This window comes from Populus nigra, chromosome 1 (genome assembly GCF_951802175.1).
Source record: "Populus nigra chromosome 1, ddPopNigr1.1, whole genome shotgun sequence".
NCBI classification, from domain to species: domain Eukaryota; kingdom Viridiplantae; phylum Streptophyta; class Magnoliopsida; order Malpighiales; family Salicaceae; genus Populus; species Populus nigra.
The window spans coordinates 12,704,918-12,716,739 of NC_084852.1; the positions used below are offsets into that span (position 1 = coordinate 12,704,918).

Sequence of the window (11,822 nt, forward strand, 5' to 3'; positions counted from 1 at the left end):
TAAAATAAGTCCAGATAAGAAACACGTGTCCACAAATGATGAAGAGCTGGCAAATAAATACAGCGAGTGCATAATAAATATACCATTCCTCGAGAGTAGGAAAACCACCCTCAACTTCACAAACAATCCAAATGAGTTCCCCACCTCTAGCCATGCTGGCCTCTCAATCAAAGAAATTCTGAATAAATTGTAAATTATTTTTATTTATTTTACAAAATAAATTAGATAATTTTTCTTTAAAAAGCTTATTATTCTTTTTGACAAGCACTGATCATGCTTAATTTAATATTATTTTATTTTAATTAAATAACTTTTGTTAAAAATTAAGAGAATTAACTAATTTGTAATTTACTGAAAAAAATATCGGGAAAAAAAGAGCACAGCAACGACTCGAGTTCAAGGCCAGTAAGCTCTTGGCTGTCTCTTTGGTAAAAAACTAATAACCGATCCTTCTCTCTCTAATACTTTGCTCTCCCACGAAGAAAATCCGATCCCTTCTTTCTCTATCTCCCTCCATATTCACACTATAAACAGAGATACTAAGGATTTTCATTTTTCGAACGTGAATCTGTTGTTTTTTCTTAACAGGTATGCACTTCTGGGTTCTATTTGATTTTACGTTTCTTCTAACGAGTTCGTTTATATTTCCTGTAATATGTAATAAGAGTTTGGTTTTTATATACATATATGGTTTATGTTTCTGCTGTTTGGTTTTTTTTTTTTTTTTTTTTTTTTTTTTTTTTTTTTTTAATGCTGGCTGGTGCATCTATATTTAGTGTTTTTGTTACCTTGTTAATTAGCCTATCTTTATTTTCTTGTGATTTTGTGATTCTATTTTTAGTTTTTTGATTGGCTATGGTGCTTGTTTTTTTTATGTCTTGTCATTTCTTCTGCATGATATTTGATAAACGGTTTCTGATTCATTTCTGGCAACATTAATTAAGGATCATTTTGGTCCTTCTTTTGTTGTTTCTTATTATGCACAGAGCCTTATTTGAAGTGTCTTTCTGGGTTTTGCGTTTTCAGGGACGGAGAAGTGGGTGGGGTCGTGGCGATTCAGGCAATTTAAAGACCATCTGCGAGGATAATTTGGCAGTGGTTTGTTGCTGTTAGTTGTGTATATCAGGATCCGAATCTGAGTCTTTGGTTCTGCTGGTGGGTTTTGGAGTCTAGTTTCAGAGACTCTTGAGGCTTTCTTTTATCAATCTGGACGATTCTGTTTGACAGTAGTTAGTGCTCGCTGCGTTGGGAATTTGTAGAGATGTCGAGTTATATGGGTGTTCATGTCTCTGATCAATGGCTGCAAAGTCAGTTTACGCAGGCTGAGCTTCGCAGCCTCAAATCAAAAGTAAGTTTGTCTTCATGGGTTATGTGTCTGAACTATTTGTTTGTTATTAATTCTGCATTCATACCAGGATGCTATGCATGCCTTTCTCTTTATTTTAATTTCTTCTTTGATTCTAGTTTATAGCAATGAAGAATCAAAATGGACAAGTTACTGTTGGAGATATGCCGCCTCTGATGGTCAAATTAAACGCTTTTAATTCAATGTTTAACGAGGAGGAGATAGCTGGGATATTGAACGAGTCGCATGCCGACCTAAGTAATGAGATCGATTTTGAAGCCTTCCTCAAGGTCAGTCATCGTGTGTCTAATTTAGTGTTTTGTTGGTCCCATTCTCGTCGGCCTCCTTTTTTTATCAAGTAAAATTCAGATGAGAGTTTTTCAAGCTAGCACTGTTGGAGCTTGCATCCCCATATACTGCCCAGAAGTTGGAATAAATTAGGAGGTAACATATTTATCCAATTGCATTGACAGGCATACTTGGATTTACAAGGTCTAGCTACAGCAAAATCTGGGGCTTCTAAGCAGAGTTCATCTTTCCTTAAGGCCACAACCACTACTCTTCTTCACACAATTAGTGAATCTGAGAAAGCATCTTACGTTGCTCACATAAACAGCTATCTCGGGGACGACCCATTTCTGAAGCAGTTTCTTCCCATAGATCCAGCTACAAATGATTTATTTAATCTTGCTAAAGATGGAGTGCTATTATGGTATTTAAACCTGGTTTGGTTGATTTGATCTGCTTTGCTTGTCCATGAAAACCGATATTGGTGGTGGTGTTGATTTTGTCTTGTGGCTTTTGGTGCAGTAAACTCATCAATGTTGCTGTGCCAGGGACAATAGATGAACGAGCCATCAACACGAAACGGGTTCTTAACCCATGGGAAAGAAATGAGAACCATACCCTCTGCCTCAACTCTGCAAAAGCTATTGGATGCACTGTGGTAAACATTGGCACACAGGACTTGGTGGAAGGAAGGGTAAGTTTAGCTAATTTTGATTCTCACATGGTATCTTATGTGCTGTGGTCTAAGGGATTTTATTTTGTTTGTTCATTCATTTTGCAGCCTCATCTGTTACTTGGGTTGATTTCTCAGATTATAAAGGTGAGCCTCAGGATTTTTGGTATATTAATTTTGCACAGAATATTACCTCATGGATTCAGTATGAAATACCAAGAAGAAGGCATTTTACTAGAATAACCATGTTGCATTTAACTTTTTGTCGTGATTGAAGATTTAAAATCTCTTGATATGACTGATTGGATTTGGTATATGACCACATGTGGAATGCTGCAAAAGTATCCATATCGCTAATCCCAACTAGTTTGGGATTGAGGCTTGGTTGTTGTTTCTGTAGTAATTGAGTTTTTTTTCTGTATCTTTTCCAATAATCTTATCTAATACGGAGTGCTGTTATATCAGATTCAACTACTGGCAGATCTTAGTCTTAAGAAGACACCTCAGCTTGTGGAATTGGTAGATGCCAACAATGTAATGGAATGTTTATTTAATTTGTTTCAAAATTTTTGCCAAAGTATTTTTTGTAAATTTATAAGCATTGAAGATTATGGATAATTGACTCAGCATGATCTTTTGTATCTTTCAGGATGTTGAGGAGCTTTTGGGATTAGCCCCCGAAAAGGTCCTATTGAAATGGATGAATTTCCATCTCAAGAAAGCAGGCTACGAGAAACCTGTTTCGAATTTTTCTTCTGATTTGAAGGTACTAGCCATTTCAGTTGTATATGTAGTCTTGTTAACAATCACATAGTAAGTTGCATGGAGTTGTGTATTTATTCGCTGATTAAGTAGACGTGCATGTTTCTCTTCATTTTTTCATGAGATTTGAGTTCATAGCTCGGTTAGATTATGCTCAAAATCTCTGAATTTAGGGGAAACTAAAAAATCATAGGTTTTGTTTTTATCTAGAACACGTTTGAATAGTTAAATAATGATTTGATGCTCATGTATTTGCTTCTTCAGAACTTGGTAAATCTTTTGTTGTAGCTCATTGTAGATGTTCTTAGCTCCTTACTATTATGCTTCTCTACCTGTGCTATTTTTATCCATGATTGATCTGATTTATCTTTCATTGTTTGATTATACCTAATATACTTGTAATAATGTCTTCTGTCAAACATGTGTAGGATGGAAAGGCTTATGCATACCTGCTTAATGTTCTAGCACCAGAGCACTGCAGTCCATCTACATTGGATTCCAAAGATCCTAAGGAAAGGGCTAAGCTTGTTCTTGATCATGCAGAGCGGATGGACTGCAAACGATATTTAAAACCAGAAGACATCGTTGAAGGATCGCCAAATCTGAATCTTGCATTTGTGGCACAAATATTTCATCAAAGGTGGGAAACAAAAAGCATGGCAACATTTATTTTACTATGATGAAAACTTTGTCAAGGGTAGGTTAAAAAAACCCCAAGGTTTGGATTTACAGACACTAGTTAACTGGCTAAAAAAGCTGGCCTCTCCCCCCTCGACAATTGAACATGTGCAAGGGGGTTTCAGTCAAGTTTAGTTAACCATTTAACAAATCAGAGGCTGCTTTTATCAAACTTGGATACTTTCGGGTAGCACCTGTAATTTTGCAATGCCCTGGGGGTCCCTATTAATTTACCCTTTTGTAAAAGTACCTCTCTCCTCCACTTTTTTCTTGGCAGCTAAACATTGCAAGATTTCTTTGAAAATTAAATTGGGCATGTTTGAAGTTTGTGCTTATAAGACGTTATGCTGCTTAGGCCATCTAATATTAATATGAAATTGAATCTGCTTTCCAGAAGTCAAGTTCAGTAGCTCCTTTTTTCACTTTTTTATAGTATGTTCATCATATAGAATGTAAGTATCAATATCTTTAATATGAAATAGTTTGGCATGAAGTTCTGATGATTGGATTAAACCAAAACATTTCCCATATGGGGAAACATGCAGTTTTTGGAAGTAAGTTTTTTATTCAATAGGTATTATGGAAATGTGAACATTATCCAGCTGAACTGGAATTATAAAATACACATTATTTTCTTCGCATAACTTTCCTACATGTTTACTCATTGTTTAAAACAATCAGCTGGTCTGTTTCTGTTATAGAATGTTTATAGGCAATGTCTTAGTGACAATTGATTATGAATTTCTTGTAGTAATCTTATGTTATCAACTTGGACTTGCCTTGCATTCCTTCTCCAGATTTTGATTATCAGCTCCTCTGCTGATCTCTCTTCCCTTTATCAAATCTCTTCCTTTAGCTCATGATTGTATTGGCAATTTAGATTCTTTAACATCTGAACTCTGACTCTTTCTACCAATATTTAATCTAATCTTGTAATTGAGAGGAAAGGATGGTATACATTTGCAGGAATGGCCTGACTACAGACAGCAAAAAGATTTCCTTTGCTGAGATGATGACCGATGATGTGCAAACTTCTAGAGAGGAAAGATGTTTTCGACTATGGATTAACAGTCTTGGAATTGTTACATATGTTAACAATGTATTTGAGGATGTTCGAAATGGGTGAGTTCAGTTTTTAAGCAACCGACATAAATGCAGCAAGTTACTGGCCCATTACTGGTTGAATATTGTATTAACAAAGCTCAGGAAAATTTGCATATATTTTAAAGAATTCTTGGAGTTGAAATCTTACATTTTTCATTTTGGTTCAACACCATAATTGTTTAATTCTGGCATCAAAGCTTTCAATTCACAATCTTGATTTCTAAATAACTATGCATGCAGATGGATACTTTTGGAAGTGCTTGACAAGGTTTCTCCTGGATCAGTTAACTGGAAGCAGGCATCTAAGCCTCCAATCAAGATGCCATTCAGAAAAGTAGAGAATTGCAATCAAGTCATAAGGATTGGAAGACAAATGAAATTTTCCCTCGTTAATGTAGCTGGAAATGATTTTGTACAAGGAAATAAGAAGCTCATACTGGGTAATTTCTATGATCTAGTCCTTGTTGAATCAGTGACTGAACTCTTTCTATAAATTTTCCTGATGTGATGTGCTTTTTTTGTTTCTTGATCTTTCCGGTTTCTTTCACCTTGATGAATTGAAACTTGCTAATAGAAGTTAAAAAATTACAGAGTGGGAAACTACGATAGAAGAGTTGTTTCACAATGTTACATATGCTGTTGCACAAATTTCTCATGCTCTCAAATGCATCTTATGTGTATGCTTTCCTAAATTTTAAAGCTGAATAAACCATAAATAAATTGATAGAATTTGAAAAGTCTCATTTTGGGGATTCCTTTGATGATTGTGTATGAATATCAGTGATTTTCTAAACATCTTGTGATCAAATAAGTGAAATATAGGCTGTGGGAGCGGAATTGTAAATTAGTCAATTGTGTTGCAAGACCTCTCCCTCTCTATCACTGTTAAAAATCATAACAAACATCGCCCATATATTCTGCATATGCTCCGCCACTTCGAGATTGTAATGTGTACAAGTATTCGAAGACATCCTTCTGCCATAACCTGGATGTGTAACAATGTCTTTTAAACATTTGTTTCCAGTTTGTCGTGTTTCTTTTTAAAAATTAAAATCAAAGCAACATTGATCTGGATATTAGAGTTGCATAGTTTATGTCCTTTTATACAGCCCTAGGATATCAGAACCTTTTTCTTTTTCTTTTTTGGTTTCCCTTTGGTGGATAATGCATCTGAGGTGGACCTGATAGAAAAAGAAAATTTTGACCTTTATGGCATTACTAGACATTAACTTGCTCACCAAGTCCCCTTTTCTGTAAGAATCCCCTTTTCCCTTCCTTCCCAGTCTTAAATGGCTGCGTGCAGTGCTGCGAACATCCTTAAACTGATTAGATTTGTTTCAGCTTTCTTATGGCAGTTGATGAGATATAATATGCTTCAACTTCTGAAGAACTTGAGATCCCATTCCCAAGGAAAGGAGATAACTGATGCAGATATTCTAAAATGGGCAAACAATAAAGTTAAACATACAGGAAGAACTTCCAAAATCGTGAACTTCAAGGTTAAACAAACTCTGGCATTTTGTTTATTGAACATGTCACCGGCCCACGTCACCATTTCTTTTTGCTGTTACTAATTTCAAAGTTTAACAGGATCAGAGCCTGTCAAGTGGAATATTCTTCCTTGAGCTTCTCAGTGCTGTTGAGCCAAGGGTGGTTAATTGGAACCTCGTCACCAAGGGTGAAAGCGGTATGTTGCGTTCTCCTAGCAAGTTCCCTTACTTTCTGGCAGATGAGAAATGACTTGTTATCCGACTTATTTTGGTAGGAGTTGTTGTGCTCACCCTTCTTCTCTTCTTGCTTTGTAAATGTAGACGAGGAGAAGAGATTGAATGCTACATACATTATCAGTGTGGCACGGAAACTGGGCTGTTCAATTTTCCTGTTGCCTGAAGACATCATGGAGGTATGCATACTACAGTGATGGTTTTTTTTTTTTTATTTGCTATAGGATATAGGTGAGATAAGTTTTAGATGGCAGCTTCCCATTCTCTCTCTTTGCAACTTTGCAAGCCTACTGTGATTTGTGAGGCATATATTTGTTATTTCAGGAGAAAGAACTGAATTATTGCATTTCTTTCTGAAACTTGCAGAATCACTATTCACTCCAGCAGTGATGTTTATTTATATATTTTCAGAGAAAGATGACCAGACTACTAATCATTGGCTATCTCTCCTGCTACTCATGCTATTTTTAGATATTGAGATATCAAATTTGTAAACCCAGTTCATTTATCTATGCAAGAAACGTGTTCATTGAATTTGATCATTGTTACTGTGATCTGGTGGCAGGTAAACCAGAAGATGATTCTGACTCTAGCTGCCAGCATAATGTACTGGAGCCTGCAAAAAGCAGTGGAAGATGGGGAATCATCTCCATCCCCTTCTAATGGGACTTGTACCGCTACCCCTGATGCATCCCCAGCACCATCTGTCAACGGCGAAGATGAAATTTCTTCCTTGGGTGGTGAAGTTTCAAACTTAAATATTGATGATGTTGCCTCCGACACTACAGTCTCCTCACAGCTTGAGAATGAGGAATTTACTGCAGTAGAGTGAAGCATGAAGTATTGTAGCCTGCAAGATCAGCTTCAGTGAAATGAAAGTGAATATACATGTGCAGTTAGACTACATATCTCTCCTTTACAGCGAAAACAAAATGCGCAAACAATAGGAAAATGAAAGAGCAGAATTTTTGTAAATTGTGAATGCTTTGTGAAAGAAAGAGAGGTCATACTTCTGCATGTTCTTTTTTCCTTCTATACATGAGTAGTTTGTTACTTTTTTTTATTATTTTTTTTAAAAAACCTCATATTATATCGCAAAATCTTATTCAAGTATGAGGGACCCGACTCCATCCCAAGTATAGAATTCCATTATTAAAGTCACCTATTCATATTTTCGACGAGGTGATGGCCGTATCAGCATTCATGTAATCTATCTTTAAAGATGTTTAATGTAATCTATCTTTAAAGATGTTTTTTTATTTAAAAATATATTAAAATAATATTGTTTTTAATTTAATTTTTTTTATATCAGCATATCATTAAATTGATCTCAAAATATAAAAAAAATTAATTTCAAATAAAAAAATTAATTTTTTAAAAAAAACAACTTTTGTAATGTATGCATTCCAAACAGTTTTTTAGAATTATTATTTTTTCATTGTATATATTATTGTCTCGTTTGTTTGTTGAAAATAGTTTTATTTTGGAAAGTGAATTCCTGAAAAGTGAATTATTTTTACAATATTTGACAGTATCATGAAAAATAAGTTAGAAAATATTTTTCATTGTTTGGGTATATCATAGAAAATGAGTTGGAAAAAAATTTATTAATGTTTTAATATTTTTTTCAAGTTTATCTAATATATATAAAATATAAAATATAAATATTTAATCACTTACAATAAAAGAGAGATCTAAAAAATGTAATGATGATTTTTTTTTATTATATCAAATATTCATATATAGTTTATTTTATAAAATATAACTATATATGTCATATAATATTATAGATATATAACATTGTAAAATATTTTTTAAGTAAAACCTATTAATATATATTTTTTAATTTTAAAAGCTTAATTTTTTTTTTCATATTAAGAAAGCCAAATTAGTTAATGGTGTTAAGTAAGAGTTAGATATTTGAGTTTTTTTATTATGAAGATTTTTTTAAAAAATAAATACATAAAAAAATATTTTGATGGGTTTTTTTAGATAGAAATTGTCTTTTTTAAGGGTATGGGCAATTATCCTTTTAATATCCCTTTAATACATATCGAATAAGCAATAGGAAATAAATATAAATATCTTACATCAAATATAGTCATGCATAAATATTAAGTTTTGATGTCATACACATATATATTAGTTCAAATTAACAAACATAAACATACTAGACCAAATTAAACAAGTAAACATACTTGTCAAATAACAAACACAAACTTTCTTATCATAGTAAAATCATATTAGCAATCAGGCTTATAGTAGTGTTGGCTCACAAAATTTTAAACCCAGATTTTTCTCAAATTAGCAGTTTTTGCCATAAATGCTTTTACCAACATTTCATTTTGGACCAAGTGATCGTATCCCCAAGAGTGATCTCATCAAAGCCTTCAATTTTCATCACTTCTATATATAGCTCATTAATATCAAGTTGATTTTTGCTTAGACTTTGAATTACAAATGCTACATCTCCAATCTTTTTAAACAACTTTTCAACACTATTATCTTCTTACCTACGATTTTTTTTTCTATGTTGCCTCTTTTATGCACTAGAGGAAGATGTTTCTTTTCCTTTTGAAGTTTCTCCACATTCGCTTTCATTTCAATTGAAATCGATTGCACTTCAGTGTTCTCTTCCAGGTTAATATCAGCATCTGATTTGGCATAATTTCTAGTTGCAATATCTTTTCCAACAACAATTGTCATTGTCTCATACATATCAAGTTTTTTGTTGAGATACTTGTAATGATTAGGATGCACATGTTCATAAAGTTTAGAATATGTAATTTTTTAGTTCCTTGTATAAATTTTGGAAACAAAAGTAAATGTAAAAATTACAAAGAGTATAATATTTATCATATCTTTACTTCTTCATCATATACATCTTTTGAAACCGTAATCATCTTCAAACAATCATTCCAACCAAAACTACTTTTATTTTTAAGTTTTGTTATTATTCCCCATTCTTTTTTCACAATTTTGAGATGATTGTCCATATGCTTAGACTCGCATTACACGTTGAACTTTTGACTAATTTTTGTAGCCACCTTAACAAAAGATTCTGCTTTAAAGGTAGAAGAAGGTTTGTTTCCTTTAAGTGCCTCCTCAACTAATATCTCAAGTAACATATGAGATATAAGCTTAAACCATGTGAAGTGCTTACCCTTGCATTTTTCATTCTGTGTGGTACTCATTTCTATGAAAAAATTACAAATTTATACAAAATAAAATCATACAATATTTAGATTTAATTAATTTTATACAAAAACTACAATTAATATTTAAAAAAAACACATAAAATACATAAGAAATTATAATCAAATCAACAAGCAATCCAAATACATAATAAAGATAATACAAACTCAAGAAAGACATAATAAAAACAAACACATACAATTAATACTCAATTACTAGTTTCTTTGAGTGTTATAATCATTCCACATGGTTGATGCAATCATTTTTTTTTTGTTATCCACTCCCTATTCTCTTCCCTCTCCTCCCGTTGACTTAAGTTGATTGTTCATCTAATTGGTTCACTTTTCAAACATATTTCTTCCATAAGAAAGTCATAAGGATCAACTCTCATTATGTGATTATGAATAATACAACATGCAAGCATAACATCTACTTGTGTTTCATAAGACTAAAAAGGTTTTCCATCAATTGATCTAAAACAACTTTTCAAAATATCAAACCTTCACTCAATAGCGGTTCTCAATGAAAAGTGTTGAAAATTAAATAGCTCATTTTTTTTTCTGGTGAATGTTCTGTAAACTCATTCAAGTGATATCGAACTCCACGAAAAGAAAAAATGATTCCTTTTCAAATATTGTAACTAACATCACCAAGATAATATTTTCCTATAAATAAATAAAACCTATTACTATCTTTATCTAATTAGACATTTTATATGTTTATTGCATATAATAAATACTTTATTATATACCCTCTGGAATTTTTAGACCAGTAGGTCTTGATAGTGCATCACCTAAAACCCGTAAATCGTGTGCACTTCTTTCTCAGCCAGCTAAAATATATATAAACTTCAAATCAAAAGTTATAGCTGCTAAAATATTTTGTGTTGTTTCTTCTTTTTAACCTTGAAACTTTTCTTGAATTTCAATGAGAACATTTGCAGGAACATGGGTACCATCAATTGCTCCCACACAATCCTATATAAACATGAAAAAATAATTTATAACCTTTTCTTCTAAATGTAATTAATTAATGTATAAAAATATTGGTATTGTTCCCATACCTCAAAATAAGGATATAATCTACGATTATTCATTATCTCTATGGAAACTGTATCCCCTAGGTCTTTAATAAGGTGCTTTTAATATAATTCTAAAGTAATGATGGATAGTTTCAACATATAGTATGTACCACTAATAAAATAAAATCTTTGATTTCAGCTTATAATTTGTAAAAACACAATTACTTGCTCCCTAATAGATACATTTTGAGTTGATCGTAATAGGTCACGACTTGTGAGAACATCACACAAATTATATAATACAACTAGTTTCATACGAATTTATTCAACGCAATGTCTATCAGCTCGATTAAAAATGCTATCAATATAGAATTCTTAAAGAGCAATTGTATTTATATGTGGTTCTCTTGGTATATAAATTTTTTTTTCTTTCTTGTTCAATAATAGCTACCCTTGTAGCTATAACAGTTACAACTGCTCTCATACATAATGCATGAATAATCTTACAATCCATAATAAGAAAGTGAAGTTTTCTGATAACAAAACCTAAAAATTTAGGGAAATAAACATTAAAAAAACATATCAAATGCTTACACAATCAATACAAGAAATTATGTTCAAACTGACACACATTATAAATTAAAAAGTTAGAAATAAGAGGAGTTGGCAATGATATTTGATCTCCTAAACAAACGGGGCCTTAAAGTAAATTATTTTATAAATTCTCAATCCTTATGTTTCATGGTTTGAAAATATAATTTTCTTGCAAAATTCACTCAATCCCCTTACGATTTTTCTACCAAACCATTTCAAATGTCTTTTTTTTTATTAGGATTCAGTTAAAGTCCAAGCAGTTGTAAACAACTATTAGTAAGGGTTTCAAATTTAGTATTTTTAACCTACAATACCTAGTATCAACGAAGTATAAGTAAAACTATCTGGGCTTAGACTCGTCTGGAAATGTTACTCACATATAAATTAGCCTCAACTATATTACCCATCTTGGAATACGTATTAACCATTGTATTCAAT

At 32.4% G+C, this 11,822-nt stretch overlaps 1 protein-coding gene across 1 annotated transcript; it reads left to right on the forward strand.

Moving 5' to 3' along the window:
• The first annotated feature begins 388 nt into the window (after positions 1-388).
• On the forward strand, positions 389-7,591 carry LOC133673318 (fimbrin-1-like). The gene is made up of 15 exons (XM_062094056.1): positions 389-588; positions 1,027-1,348; positions 1,465-1,635; positions 1,819-2,057; positions 2,156-2,327; positions 2,415-2,453; positions 2,772-2,840; positions 2,956-3,072; positions 3,497-3,708; positions 4,713-4,868; positions 5,091-5,290; positions 6,192-6,349; positions 6,441-6,537; positions 6,662-6,753; positions 7,140-7,591. The coding sequence occupies exons 2-15, from the start codon at positions 1,262-1,264 to the stop codon at positions 7,404-7,406; spliced, it is 2,076 nt and encodes a 691-aa protein (XP_061950040.1). The 5' UTR covers positions 389-588; positions 1,027-1,261; the 3' UTR covers positions 7,407-7,591.
• The last annotated feature ends 4,231 nt before the right edge of the window (positions 7,592-11,822 follow it).